The sequence below is a fragment of the Pseudopipra pipra genome, chromosome 3 (assembly GCF_036250125.1).
Source record: "Pseudopipra pipra isolate bDixPip1 chromosome 3, bDixPip1.hap1, whole genome shotgun sequence".
In the NCBI taxonomy this organism is placed as follows: Eukaryota; Metazoa; Chordata; class Aves; order Passeriformes; family Pipridae; genus Pseudopipra; species Pseudopipra pipra.
In genome coordinates, this window is record NC_087551.1 from 74348198 (window position 1) to 74361222 (window position 13025).

Here is a 13025-nt window from a genome sequence, read left to right on the forward strand (position 1 = left end):
ATTGGCATAAAAACAAAAAGAGTAGCTTCTAGTATTCCATCTTTTGCCATCTTGTCTGGCTCATTTTATTGAGATGGGAGGGGTAGCATTTTCTCAAGAGATGTTTCTACAAATAGGAGATGTTGATAATAAAGAAGAATTAGCACATAGTAAATCTGAGAGCTTTTTCTCAAAGCCTTCAATTGCTCTTTTAGTTTAGTAATCTGAACTTCTGTTCCAACACAAGTGACTTTAAACAATAATATGTATTTTTATGTTAGGAGTATAAGCGTGAGCTTCATGCAGCCAAACTTAGGACTACAAGTTTTCAGATGTGAGGTTTTTTTTTCCTGTGATTCCTGTATAGCTAATGCTAAAAGGGAGGGGCTGAACCACCTTTTTCCTTTGAGATATATTTATATATATTATGTATCTTCCATATATAGGTATCTAATTATCTTGTAAATATCACCTCCAGTCCTCTCCATGAACTTTTCAGCTTATGGAAGTGCACCACAGGGAAATTCAAGCTAAATAATGAATTTTTAGGCATCTCCATTTATATGCTATGTTTCTAGTTATGCAGCCTTTCTCCATCTGCATATGCTGGATTTTTTTCCTCCTTTCTGTTACGTTGTGGGGAAGAAACCCCTTGCTTTTCCTGGGGTTAAATCTACCCTAAGTTGAATCAAGTCACAGGTAAATAAATTCTGCATGTTGCTGTCATATAAAATAAATAAAATACCCAGTATGCTGGCTGTTTTTGTTTAGTTTATGCTTGATGACTTTTAAAATTTTGTTTGGTAGCGACATTTTAGTTTTTCATATGGAGGTTTTGCTTATGTTTTCCTTGAATACCTTTGTGAATATTTGTGTAAGAAGTAAATTCATGTTTTTATCTAATAATGTATTGTTTATTTGCATAATATGACATTTTGTAGATAGAAATCTAAATTAGTGTATTTATTTACTTTAATTATTTTGACCAATTTTTCTAAATAACACATACTTTGTTGTAATTCTACTGGGAATTACTGCAAGAATTCAGTAATTCCCGGCTGAGTTCTGTATATTTAGTGTGTTATGAATATTCAGACTAGGCAGTGTATAAATAGTGAGACAAAGAGGAAATTTGTTATCATTAAAGAGCTCATAAATATACTATTGTGAGTTTAAGACCTCTGGCAAGTTTTTTTCTCTAGCTTGGAAAAATAAGAAAGCATTGGTAATTCTTAATATGAATTTTTAGTATGTAGAAAGATAATGAAGACAGATGCTTTATTATCATATACCTCTTATAGTTCCGTACCTTGCAACAGTTGTTACTTGTTATGGTCGTCTTTTGATATCTCTGTTGATGAGACTTGCAGCAAGAAATTGAATACAGTTATGTTATAGGTAATGAAAGTGGTATGTATTAGTAGTACTAGTTAGTGCTACATTAGTAGTGTACTTCGTTAGTATGAAGTGTATAAAGTTACATTTGGTTTTGTCAACAGTTGGAGCTGAAAATGGACAAGAAGCAATTGAAAGTGGAGCTGTTTTTCTTTTTAAGACATTTCACGGGAAAGAATGTGTTGGCCATGATGAGACAAAGGTGATCAAGGAGATGTTTGGGCCATTTCCATCATCATCTGCTACTGCAGCTTGTGATGCCACATCTCGAATTGCTTCTCACTTCTCTGAAGAACAGCTTACAGGCCTCATACAGATGACTGAAGAGCAAAATGGTGATAACAGAGTGTTCTTTGGTAAAAATATAGTGTTTTCGTTTGATATGCATGATTTGGATCACTCTGAAGAGCTGCCTGTGAATGGTGAGGCTGATGCACAGAAAAATATAAGCTTAGATTATAACAAATTTCTGAATAACCAGCTGAATCACTTACAGAATTACTGTGCTGAGAAATCTGATCTCAAGTCTTTGGAAAAAGTAGATGATTCTTTTTTATGGTGTGAAGTTGGAAAGTACCTGAAGGAATTTCAAGGGAGTAACCCTGGAGGGCCAACAACAGAAGACCTCTGCTGTACATTGTATGAGATCCTTGCTTCTACCAAAAGTGGCGATGAACTGCAAAATGAGGTACAGTAGCATATGAACCAGACTGTGTATATTTGAATACTACAGAAAAATACAATTATTTCACATTAGTCGATGTCAATGTACTTTATCCAAGTATTGTCTCTGCTTTTTTTTTTAATTTGTCTTGAGAGAAATCACATGTCAACATCATGATTTGCCAGGCAAAAGATGGATGCAGCGTGAGTTTTATGTGAATAGTGTCCTATTCCCCTGTATTGGACAGGCTATAACTTTTTTTTTTTTTTGGTGGCCATTTGCTCAGCTTCTTGCTACTTTCTTTTTAAGCAGAAGCCAGTTTAGGCTGCCTATAAAAGTGTCAGGAACTTGCAAAAGCAAACTGAAGTAACTTCCTTGGGCAGGTTTCATCTCCAGTTTTCAGAGCCTGCAGCTGGAAGGCTGTGCAGGTGGTGCTACTTTAAAATTTTGTCATATCATGTCTGTTTCTTTGAATAAGGAAAGAGGATGGCTGGGTTTCTTACAAGAACGGCAGAGAAAGCTTGAGGGACAGGGAGCAGTTACTGGAGTTGTAGGATAAATGTAGTAGCAGAAGGGGGAAAAAGCATTATTAAAGGCTGGGGAAGAGGTTTTCCAGGTGTGTGCATAAGATAATCTAGGCAAGAGAGAACTTGTTTTGAATGGGGTTGGGAAAGAATTCCTGCAATTTGCTAATTTTTTTTTCCTGTGCACTTCTCTGTTAGGTTTACTTTATTCTTCCTAACTTGCCCTGCTTTCCTCCCCTGAAAACATCTAGTACTTAAATTCACAAACTGACTTTTCAGAAAGACTTTAAATTTGAAAATTTGCTACTGAAATACAACTGATGGTGGGAATAAACAGTAATGAAATACACTACAGTGAAAATTTTCAGGATTTTTGCCATTACAGTTGCAGATTTAATTCTTACAAAAAACATTAAGTGATAGAGTATTTCATCTTAGGTTTAAATAACTATGTATTGATATCTAATGCATAATGATATAGTTGCTGAAGCCATATTATTGTTTTGTTTGGTAATCAGTAGACCTCATTTTGGCCACCCTTTGAGCTGCATTCTGCATATGAATATTTTCGCACAGACTACTTCTAATTTGAGATCTTAAATATAAATGGAAGCTGGTCTAATTTCTACTGCATTGAAATATATTTGAAAAATAACACTTTAAGCCATGTCTGCAAACAGTTTCGTATTTTAAGTGGTCGTATTGAAGGATGACTCATGAAAATAGAAGACTGAACAAGTCTTGGATAAGGAAATTGGATAAAGAAACTTGAATGTAAAATGAAACACAGAAAGAATACCTTCATTTGTCATAGGGACCTGAAGTTTATAATTCCATACTTCTGCATAATACCTACTTAATGTCTAGGTTTACTTTGTAAAATTTGTTAAAGGAAGGGCTCAAAACCTTTCACTCGAAGCAAGAAGAAATAACATTATTTTTATTTCGCAACTTTATGATCATAATGGATTGCTAAATGAATTGGCAGAAAGTTCAAGCTATCAGTTTTTATGTAGGTCACCATTAAAGACTTCTTTTCCATTAGTTTTTGGAGCAAAGAATTCTTGGCAAAATTTCTCTTTTGATGGCTTCACAGTTTTAATTTGATAATATAAAAAAATTGTTTGCCAGCAAATTGAAGATTATTCAGCAGGTTTCTTTTATATGAGTCACTAGAGAGAAGAAGGATTCTTTCCTTGGAGTGTCTGAAAACTATATCTTATTTTGGATTTTTAAAAGAAATTAGTAATAAAAAATAAAAATAAAAACAAAAGCAAAGATCTCCCCATTTTCCTTATTTTGGTCCCCATGTTGCTCTTCCTTGCCACACTCTTATTTCGTTGTTCATTGTGCAATGTGGGGGTTGAGGAGGAAGTAAGACGAATTTGAACCTTTTGTTAAAAGCTAGCTGGCATTTCTATTGTGCTCTCTGTAAGCATAGTTGTGGCTTGAAAATTTCTTCTGGGCTTTAGATTTCACTATTACTTAGGAGTTGTTTTTTTTATTACAGCAGTTTTGTTGGTGCCATCATTAAGAGCAGATGGTGCTTTTAAACCTGAAGGTAACCCATTTCTAGAACTAGGTCATAGGTTTGCTGTATGAGATGGTATAACAAGTATGTGATTGATCATGCATACTGAAAATCTTACATTACTTCGGGCAATGTATACATGCTAAAGTGTCTGTGCTCTATGAATTTTTTTCTTTATAAGGAAAAAAAAGAGAACTACCGATATGAAAGGATAATTCTTTTAAATAAAAATTCATATCTGTAAAACACATTTTTATATTTTAAATATAAAGATACCACTGTCTGGTTATTATTAAACAAGAAGAGAACATGCTGGTGGTGAGGATATTGGTGAGTGGACTTCTGTAAGACAATTTCATTTGATCCTTGAGCAAACTTTACTGAGATTCCAGACCACATTAAGAATACGAACATTTTATATCATTTCAGGTATGCCATCCTGGTTGTTTTTTGGGGTTGTTTAGTGTATGTACAGGCACACATGTATGGTATTTAGGTTTTTATCTACTTAATGAACTCTACAAGGAATTGAAATCAGTTGCTTTCTCTAGCACCATGTAGCTTATGTTTAAAGTGATTGGCAAGGTAGAAGAAATACTTTGTTCTTTGTTTCCACTATTTAAGAACATACCACTCTTCCTTTAGGACAGTTTGTTTTTCTGGCATATCACTGGTGACTCTTAATTAGAGGAAAATTGATTCTTATGATTGGAGTGATATTGGAGCTATAATTTATTTTTTAAGTGTTTGAGACGTGACTTTTCATTTAAGACATAAGTTCTAGTAACCCTAAATGACAGCTACACACTTTTCACAGTGTCTCAGATTTTGTTGATGAATATAAGATGGTGATGATGCGGTAACAAGACCATTATTTAAAAACAGGAAGAAAAAGCGGGTGGCCAATTACAGAGTTCAGCCAATGACTCTTGTGGTTTTTTATTATTATTTTATATTAAAACTTAGTATGCAGTGTATTTCTCAAGTTGAGCACTCAGTTTCTAATATATGATGCTTTCGGAATGAAGACTGGAGCCATCTTGAGAGCATTTTAGCGGCTTTTCCACCTATCACCTCCCAGGGTAACTAGGAAAAAGTTAGAAGGGTTTATTATTACTGTTTGATTACACCATGCTGTTCTTAGAGGGCGTCTCTTTCTTCTGTGAACTCTTGTTGTAGTTTATCTGCAAAATTTATCTGAATTTTATTTTGGAAATACCTGTCTATTTTTACACTAAGGCAGACGTACATTATCATAACAAAACATTTCCTATAGAGATAAAGTAACTAGAGGAAAAAAAGGAAGTTCAATCAGAATTGTGTTAAGCTCTAATTAATACAGCATACATTATGAAAATTTGTGCATTCTATTCATCTTGGGACAAGGAAAGAACTTTGCCCAAATAAAATTAATAATGATGTCATTCAGTGTATTGGATTAAATGGTGTTTCCCAGACAAAATCATTTTAAATGATGTGTAAATGACTAGAACACTAGGCTAAGATGTGAAACAGCAGGACTGTTTCAAGAAAATTACATTGTAAGTACTAGTTTCAATAGTATGTAATAGTACGTATATTTACTTATCTCTACACGATACATTTATTTGCCATATAATAAGACACAAGGTACTTAATGTGTAGGCTTTTTCTCTGCTTTATAGTTGTGACTGTTTTCCAGCTCTGCATTAAAAGGTTAACATATATATGTACTTGGAACTATAGCATCCAGAGGTTCTATAAGTTAAATACAGGCCACCTGTATTACAAACTGTCGTATTGTGAAAAAACATTCCTTTATATTTAATTTCTAACAATAATTCAGTATTCATCACTCCTACCAAAAATGTAAGATATGTTTTCTTCCTTGTTGTCATAAGCACCTGACATACAGTAAGAGGCCAAAGGGTAGTAACGTGGAGTTTGAAGGTCCTCAGTCCTTCCTTCAAGGGTGAAAAACATTCATTTCAAATCAAAGTACACCTGAAATCAGAAAAGTCCGAGTTGTGAAATATAGGTTTTATATGATGAAAAAAAAGAGGTCATGAATTGGGCAGCACCTCTTCCTGTATGTATTCCTTATTAGATCCATCCAGTAATATACTCATCATTAGAGCCAAAAAGTTATTGCTTTATTACTGAAATTCAGTTCTTTTTGTACTTTCAGAGTGGAAGTTAACAGATTATTTTGTTGCTTCATTAAGTAGGATTTTTTTTTCAGTGTGGTGTTCTCTGAATGCTTGATTTAGCAACAGGCTTTTAGACAGTTTTGTCCAGCCTCTTCTAAGTGGAGCGCTGTTGTCTCTCAGGCTTCTGCCTGTAACTTTTTCTTAGCCACCTTTGTCACTACTAGCAAGATAATGATTTTTTTTTCCACATGAGTTCATCTACAGCATTTCTGTTCCTTTATCTTAATCCCACCACAAATGTCTGCTTTGTTGGTTGAACCTGTAAATGCTCATGGGATCAAGAACAAGGGGAACTTAACTAATTCAGTGAACTGGTAGGAAGCTCCTCTGTGTCTGCCACCAGCCTTTTTGCAACAGAAGTATAGAAGAGTAAAGGAAAGCAAAATCTGTTTAAATGTTCACAGAATCTAGAAGGGACCTTTTCTGTCAGTGATACAATATCTTAAAGTGAGGAAGACTCATTAATAAAAGAATCTGGGAAAATTTGTCCCAGCTCTTCCCTGAAGACTGCTTCAGTCTTGTTGCTTGGGTGTTTAAAATGAACTTGTTTTCTGCTTTTTGACTTTATTCAGGGCTGCTTTTATGATCACTTTTCCTGTGCTACAGTTGTCTTTTTTTTTTTTTCCAAAGCATTTTTAAACATGAGCATTGTACCTTCTTTTCCAGATGATGCTATGCCTTTTAAACACTGCCTTTCCTTTCATTTACCCTTCAGGCAGTTCCTTGCCAACTTTTAATTCTTCTATTAACGCTTATCTTCACAAATTCCACATGTCCTCATGTGGAAAAATTGCAATGTTTTAAATGAAGTCCAGATGTGAGACAACTGCTATTTATTCATTTTCTACCTTAATGAAATGTTAGACCAAGTGATGTATCATTAGTAAGCCCATGCTATGTTTATGCCATTTTCCAGTTATCTGGATGTCTTTTTCATTCTTTTCAAAACATATACTTTTAACTCACCTCCAATCATATTTATATTTTTCTTATCCACAGTGTTATTGCACTTGTAGATATGTGATCCCTGACTGACAGTTTCATGTGTCAGTTTCTGAAGATTTATGAAAGATTACATTGCGTTCAATCTGCCTGAACAGCGAGCTCTGAGTTTTGTTCCTAGTTTCGTTGTGATCATTTTTATATCCATGCTCTTTTCTCTTTAACTGCTTTATCCTTATATCCAAAATAATTTTTTTAACCGTAGAAAAATTTTAATTTTAGTATTGAACTGAATTAAAGTATTGTCAGTAACTTTGAAGAGTCAGAATTTTCCTTTCAAAAGGGAAATTTATGCTACAGTAAGGGACCTAGATAGTGGAGTTAGCTGGTCCATGACACTCAAAATGGGAAACATGCCTAGCTACTTTAGAAGGAAAATACACTAAAATAGTTTCCTTGTGTAGGGATATGAGCCATTAAATAGAATCATGGAATACAAGGTTGGAAGGGACTTCAAGAATCATTTGGTCCAACCTTTCAGGGCAAAAGCATGATCTAGACAAGATGTCTCAGTACCCTGCCCACCCAAATCTTAAAAATGTTCAGTGTTGGGGAATCCACCATGTCCCTGGAAAGATTATTCTGATGACTGATTGTTCTCATTGTGAAAAATTTTCCTTTTGTGTCCAATCAAAATCTCCCCAGCAATAACTTGTACTTATTGCCCTGTCTTTTCCATGTGACTCCTTCTAAAGAGAGAGTCTCTATCTTCTTTGCAAGGCACCTGCTAACTGCTAGAACATCATGATAAGGCCTCCTCTAAGGCTTCCATTTCTCAAGGCTCTAGAAACCAGTTCTCTCAGTCTTTTCCTCACAAGGCAGGCTTCCCAGTCCTTGGATCATCTTTGTGGCCTTTCTCTGGATCCTTTCCAGCCTACCCACATCTTTTTTGTATAGAGGGGACCAAATCTGAACACAGTATTCCAGGTGTGTCTGACAAGCACTGAGTAGAGTGGGAAAATGCCGTCATTTTTTCTGCTGGCGATGCCCTTGTTGATGCAAGCACGCTGTTTGCTCATGTTGAGCTTGTTGCTCACCAGGACCCCCAGCTCCCTTTCCACAGATCTGCTCCCCAGATGGATAGATCCCAGACTGTGCCACACTCCTGGACTACACTTGCCCTTGTTAAACTCAGTAAGATTCTTGGATTTCGGTGTGTTTTGTTGATATTTGAAAACTACATTTTATTTCCTGAACAGTGTACCCTTCAGCCTGCAACGATGTTGTTGGCGATAGAAATAGAAATAACAGCTTTACACTGCAGTTTGCAAGTCATAGAGCACATCATTCACAGTAGACTGGGACTGGTCAATGTTGTTAATTCTGATCAGAATGGAGAGTTCAACAGTCAACAGATAATACTGTTACAGCCCTTTAGCCCTTCAGTTACAGTTGACTTTTTTTTTTCCAAGAAACCTTTTTATCATATATCTCATGGATACTATAGAAAGATGCACTTTTTTTTTAAACACGGAAAGTCTCTGTGGTCTTTTGCTTTTTTTTTTTTAGAATATTGACTGCTGAATTCATTTCTGATATACATATATATATTCAGTGGTATGTTACACTAAAAACTTATGGGTTGATAAAGGAGATAAGACCCCTTAAATTTTCCTGTGTAATCTTCACTGGATTTTTTGTGGGGAAAACTCTACTTGATGTTTCACAGTGCTTGCAAGGAAAAGTGTATGTTGTGAGGCTGGGTAAACATTACCTTCCCCTATCATGATTATCTTTCAAAAAGCCCCACAGTTCTTGGATTAGCATCACTTACTTTATCTGATGCTGTCTGCTCTTATTTAAACAATATACATACACACCCTGAATTTGGAAAAGTTTTAATTAAAAAAATGTTGATGTTGCATTTTACATGGTAGTCTGATCATGACAAAAGATGCGCCTAGACTGACTTTGATCAGTACTGGCCTTTTAATCTGGAGAATATATGCAGTCTCATTTATTTTTACCTTATTGTTAATAGTATTTTATTGATAAGTATATTTGTTTCAGTTTGTTTATAAAATGGAGAGCAACACAGAGGAAAAGCTATGAAAACTATCTGTAGTTATTACTTAAATGTTAGGCTTTCTTAATTAACATTGCACTCATGCATTTTATTGCTCTGCTTTGAGTAGTAGATGAACAAATAAAATCTGAAAGGTGTAGAGTGGTGTCCAGTATGGGGATATTGGACTGAGTCCAGGGAAGAGCCACTGGGATGGGGAAGGGACTGGAGCATCTGACATACAAGAAGAGACTGAGAATGCTGGGGTTATTCAGCCTGGAGAAGGGAAGTCTGGAGGATATGTTCAGATCTGATGGTGAGGGAGTGAAGAAAGTGGAGCCAGACTTGGTTATACGTAATGGCAGGACTACAGGCAGTGGACATAAATTGGATTACAGAATGTTCCATGTAAACATAACATTTGGTGTCAATGTGATAGTGATCAGACACAGAAGCAGTATGCTTAAGAGGTTGTGGAATCTCCAACCCTGGAGACTAGATCATTTCCAGACATTTCTTCTAACCTCAGCCATTCTGTGTTTCTGTCATTTGAATTGAAAAAATAGAAGTAACTGGAGAAAATTCTTCTGCAGTATTTACTCCTAATTCTGTATTAAATCTTCATTTTCCCTGATGGATTTCTTACAATAAAATCAATCCCTTATCCTAATACATTTTTTTTTGAGTTAAAATCTTCTGGTTTTGTAATAAGTTCGTTGTTAATGGAATCTCATAATAAGTGAGATTTTTAAAACATAAAAATTATGTTTTAAAGTGACCTTGGTCTCCTAAATTAAGTATCTATCTAAATAATAGACATTTGTTGTCCAGAGAAATCATTCATTAAACTGGAATCTGTAGTGGTCATTATTCTTTTAAGAGAAAATAACATATAGTCTTAATTCATGTGACCAAATTTCTAATACCCTTTAAAAACCTGACATTGTTTATGTGAATGTTTAATTTTTTTTCTATGTGTAAGCTAAGACAAATGTAACACCATGAAATACAGTTCAACAAGAAAGAGCATATTTTAAAGCTCATAATACAAACCAGCTAGAAAAAGAATTTCTTAATTCTTAAAGACTGCACATGCTTATTCATTCTTTCAGATAAAGGAATGGAAGAGCATATACAACATTGCACAACATATGTCATTTTAGAATAAGACTAAGAAAGTGCATGTAGATTTTGTTTCCTAGTAGTGGCTTAGCATGTTGTTTGTCAGTAGCAAACAGTGCAGACACTGTTCTGTCTTTACTTCTTGCTCATTGCTTTCAAGAGTACTCAGAACTTTAGTGTAACATTTACAGATGTTATGTTCTAACTATTAGTATCCAGAAATTTGATGACCCGAGAAATACTTAGCTTACATTTCTAAACCTGAATTCATTTAGTAATTGTCAGGTCTGTACTGAGAGCGATTCCCTAAACAGTCTGAATATATAATTTATATTAAGAGCTCTGAACTCTTCACAGTTCACATTATAGTACTGACTGTGAAAAGTACTTCAGCATTTCATTTTTTTGCAGACTTGGGTGGCACTCAGGTGCTAGTTTAGAGATCATTCTTCTAGCATACTGTGCAGACTCTAAACAAACGTGCTTTCAAGAAACAGGCTGCACTGTCTGTGCACGGCTCAGTTGGCTCTGGCTCAATATTTGACTAATGCTCAGAGGGCAAGTGGAACTTGTTTGCATGTTCTGTGTAGCCATTCCCTTAGCTACAAGCTGACCTTCACCATCAGAAAAGTACAGTGTGCAGGTGTAAAAGTAGATATTTACTTTAAGCAAAATAAGATCTGAAGTGTCAGCCTCTTGCTGCTTCGTAGAATGCCGAATGGTGGACTTTGCAAAGGCTTGGCCCCTCCAAATACCAAACATGAATGCTCTGCTGTTGGAAACTGCGTTTTACCTGTCACTAGCTCGGCACATCAGTCCAATTGTGTGTGCTTCATTGCTCCCAGAGGGTTCTCTGTTCCCTGTCAAAGCTAAAGCCTGGCTTTTCTGTGTAAGCTGCTGCTCTTCTCTTCCAGCATAGGACTCCCAGCTGCAGCTTTTTTAACTCATCTGAAGCAGAACCAAAGGTGTTCTGAGACCCCCAGCACAAGGCTGCTATTTTCCCTGCACAGTTTTCATGAAGCCACTATTAGGTGGAGAAAGACAACTTTGATGTCAAAATGCAATTTGGCAGAACTTGAGGCCAATATAAGCAGACTCAACACATAATTTTTAGAAACACTTTTTGAAATATAGTAAATAGCATAATGTACTGAGGCATAAGTAAACAGTACAGCTTGTTAGGGAATGAGAAAATTAAATTGGCCAGAGACTGAAGTCAGTAGTGAAATGGCTGATGTGGTTGTCCAAAGTGGAAGAAATAGCCAAATTGAATATATTTTTAAATTATTATTAAATATGTGTAAGCACAAAGACAAAAATCTCTAGGATAAAATACTGGCATTATTAAAATTATTTGGAGATTTTTCCTTGATTTCAAAAGCATTTTGTTTTTACTATTTGTCTTAGTCTCTGCTTATGTTTTTAATTCATTTCACAGAGGTGATTTCTGAACCATGTATAACTGATATTTTGCATGCACAACCAGCAAAATAGCGCTGTTACAAAATAGGATTGCACTAACATGTATTTCTATGTTGCTTGGGAAATTTTTGCCACTTAGAAGATTTTATGGTGCTGTGGCATTTTTATGAGACTTTCCCACAGAGGAACCTGATAACTGGTTAAACAGGTTAAACTTCTTAAAACAGCAAAGAGTAGATAATCTACTGAGTTTTACACTGTTAATAAAATAGTCTTGGACAACTGATATAAGCAAATGTGGTAATAACTACATAAACCATTTAACAAACACTGAATACTCGTGTGAATAGAGAGTAGTCATACTGCCAAGTTTTTTTTTATCAAAATGCAAAACAGATTACATTATGGGGGTTTTGTAATAAAAATTCTGCCTAAACAGCTTGGTTTAGAGCATAAACTTTTTTATGAGCTATCTTATTTATTACTTTAGTTATTTATTATAAAGAGATAAGAGATGTTGGGAAACAGCTTTCAAATATGCATTAATACAGAGAATATCTTGGATATTTAATGTCAAAACTGAGTGTCTCAGGACTGTATTTCTGTCATGTTGCAGAGGTTCTCCAGGCCTCTAAACTTAGCATGTTAGTGCCATGCTGGAGATAGGCATGGACTCTGCAGAAAGTCAACAAAAGCATGCCGTGCTTCAACATCTTGTATTACTATGTATTATTACTTGTATTAAATATAGTATGAATACTGTATATCATATAGATAGTTGTATATTACTATCTTGTATTACTCCACAATGTTTATTGAAGTGCTAAGTTTATGGAGATTAGCTTTGTGGATGTTACCTGTAAGAATAGCAAAAAATTATGGCACTTTATCTTGTTATATAGAAGTCATCATTAAACCTTTTGTTATTAATGTTAAGTTAATTAGAGGACAAAACAAAACTGCGGAAGTTAGCTGAGTGGAATTTGCAAGTGGAATTCTAGAATGAAGAGTCCACTGGCTCTTCTTACTCTAACTAATCAAATAAAATGTTAAATATCTTGACATGCTACTTCACTGGCATTTTTTATAAAAATGCAGATGATGAAAACATAAAAATGTGCATCCAGGTAGGTAGATATTTAAATTAAAAAAACAAAAGAACCAGAATTTTATTGTGACAACATATTTCAAA

The 13025-nt window shown here is 34.9% G+C and overlaps 1 protein-coding gene across 2 annotated transcripts in view; it reads left to right on the forward strand.

Moving 5' to 3' along the window:
• The window catches only part of ASCC3 (activating signal cointegrator 1 complex subunit 3), a 262911-nt gene that overhangs the window by 20717 nt on the left and 229169 nt on the right, over positions 1-13025 (forward strand). For both annotated transcript variants that reach the window (XM_064649888.1, XM_064649889.1), the window contains exon 4: positions 1479-2062. In XM_064649888.1, coding sequence (XP_064505958.1) covers positions 1479-2062 — 584 coding nt within the window. The remainder of the gene's footprint in view (positions 1-1478; positions 2063-13025) is intronic.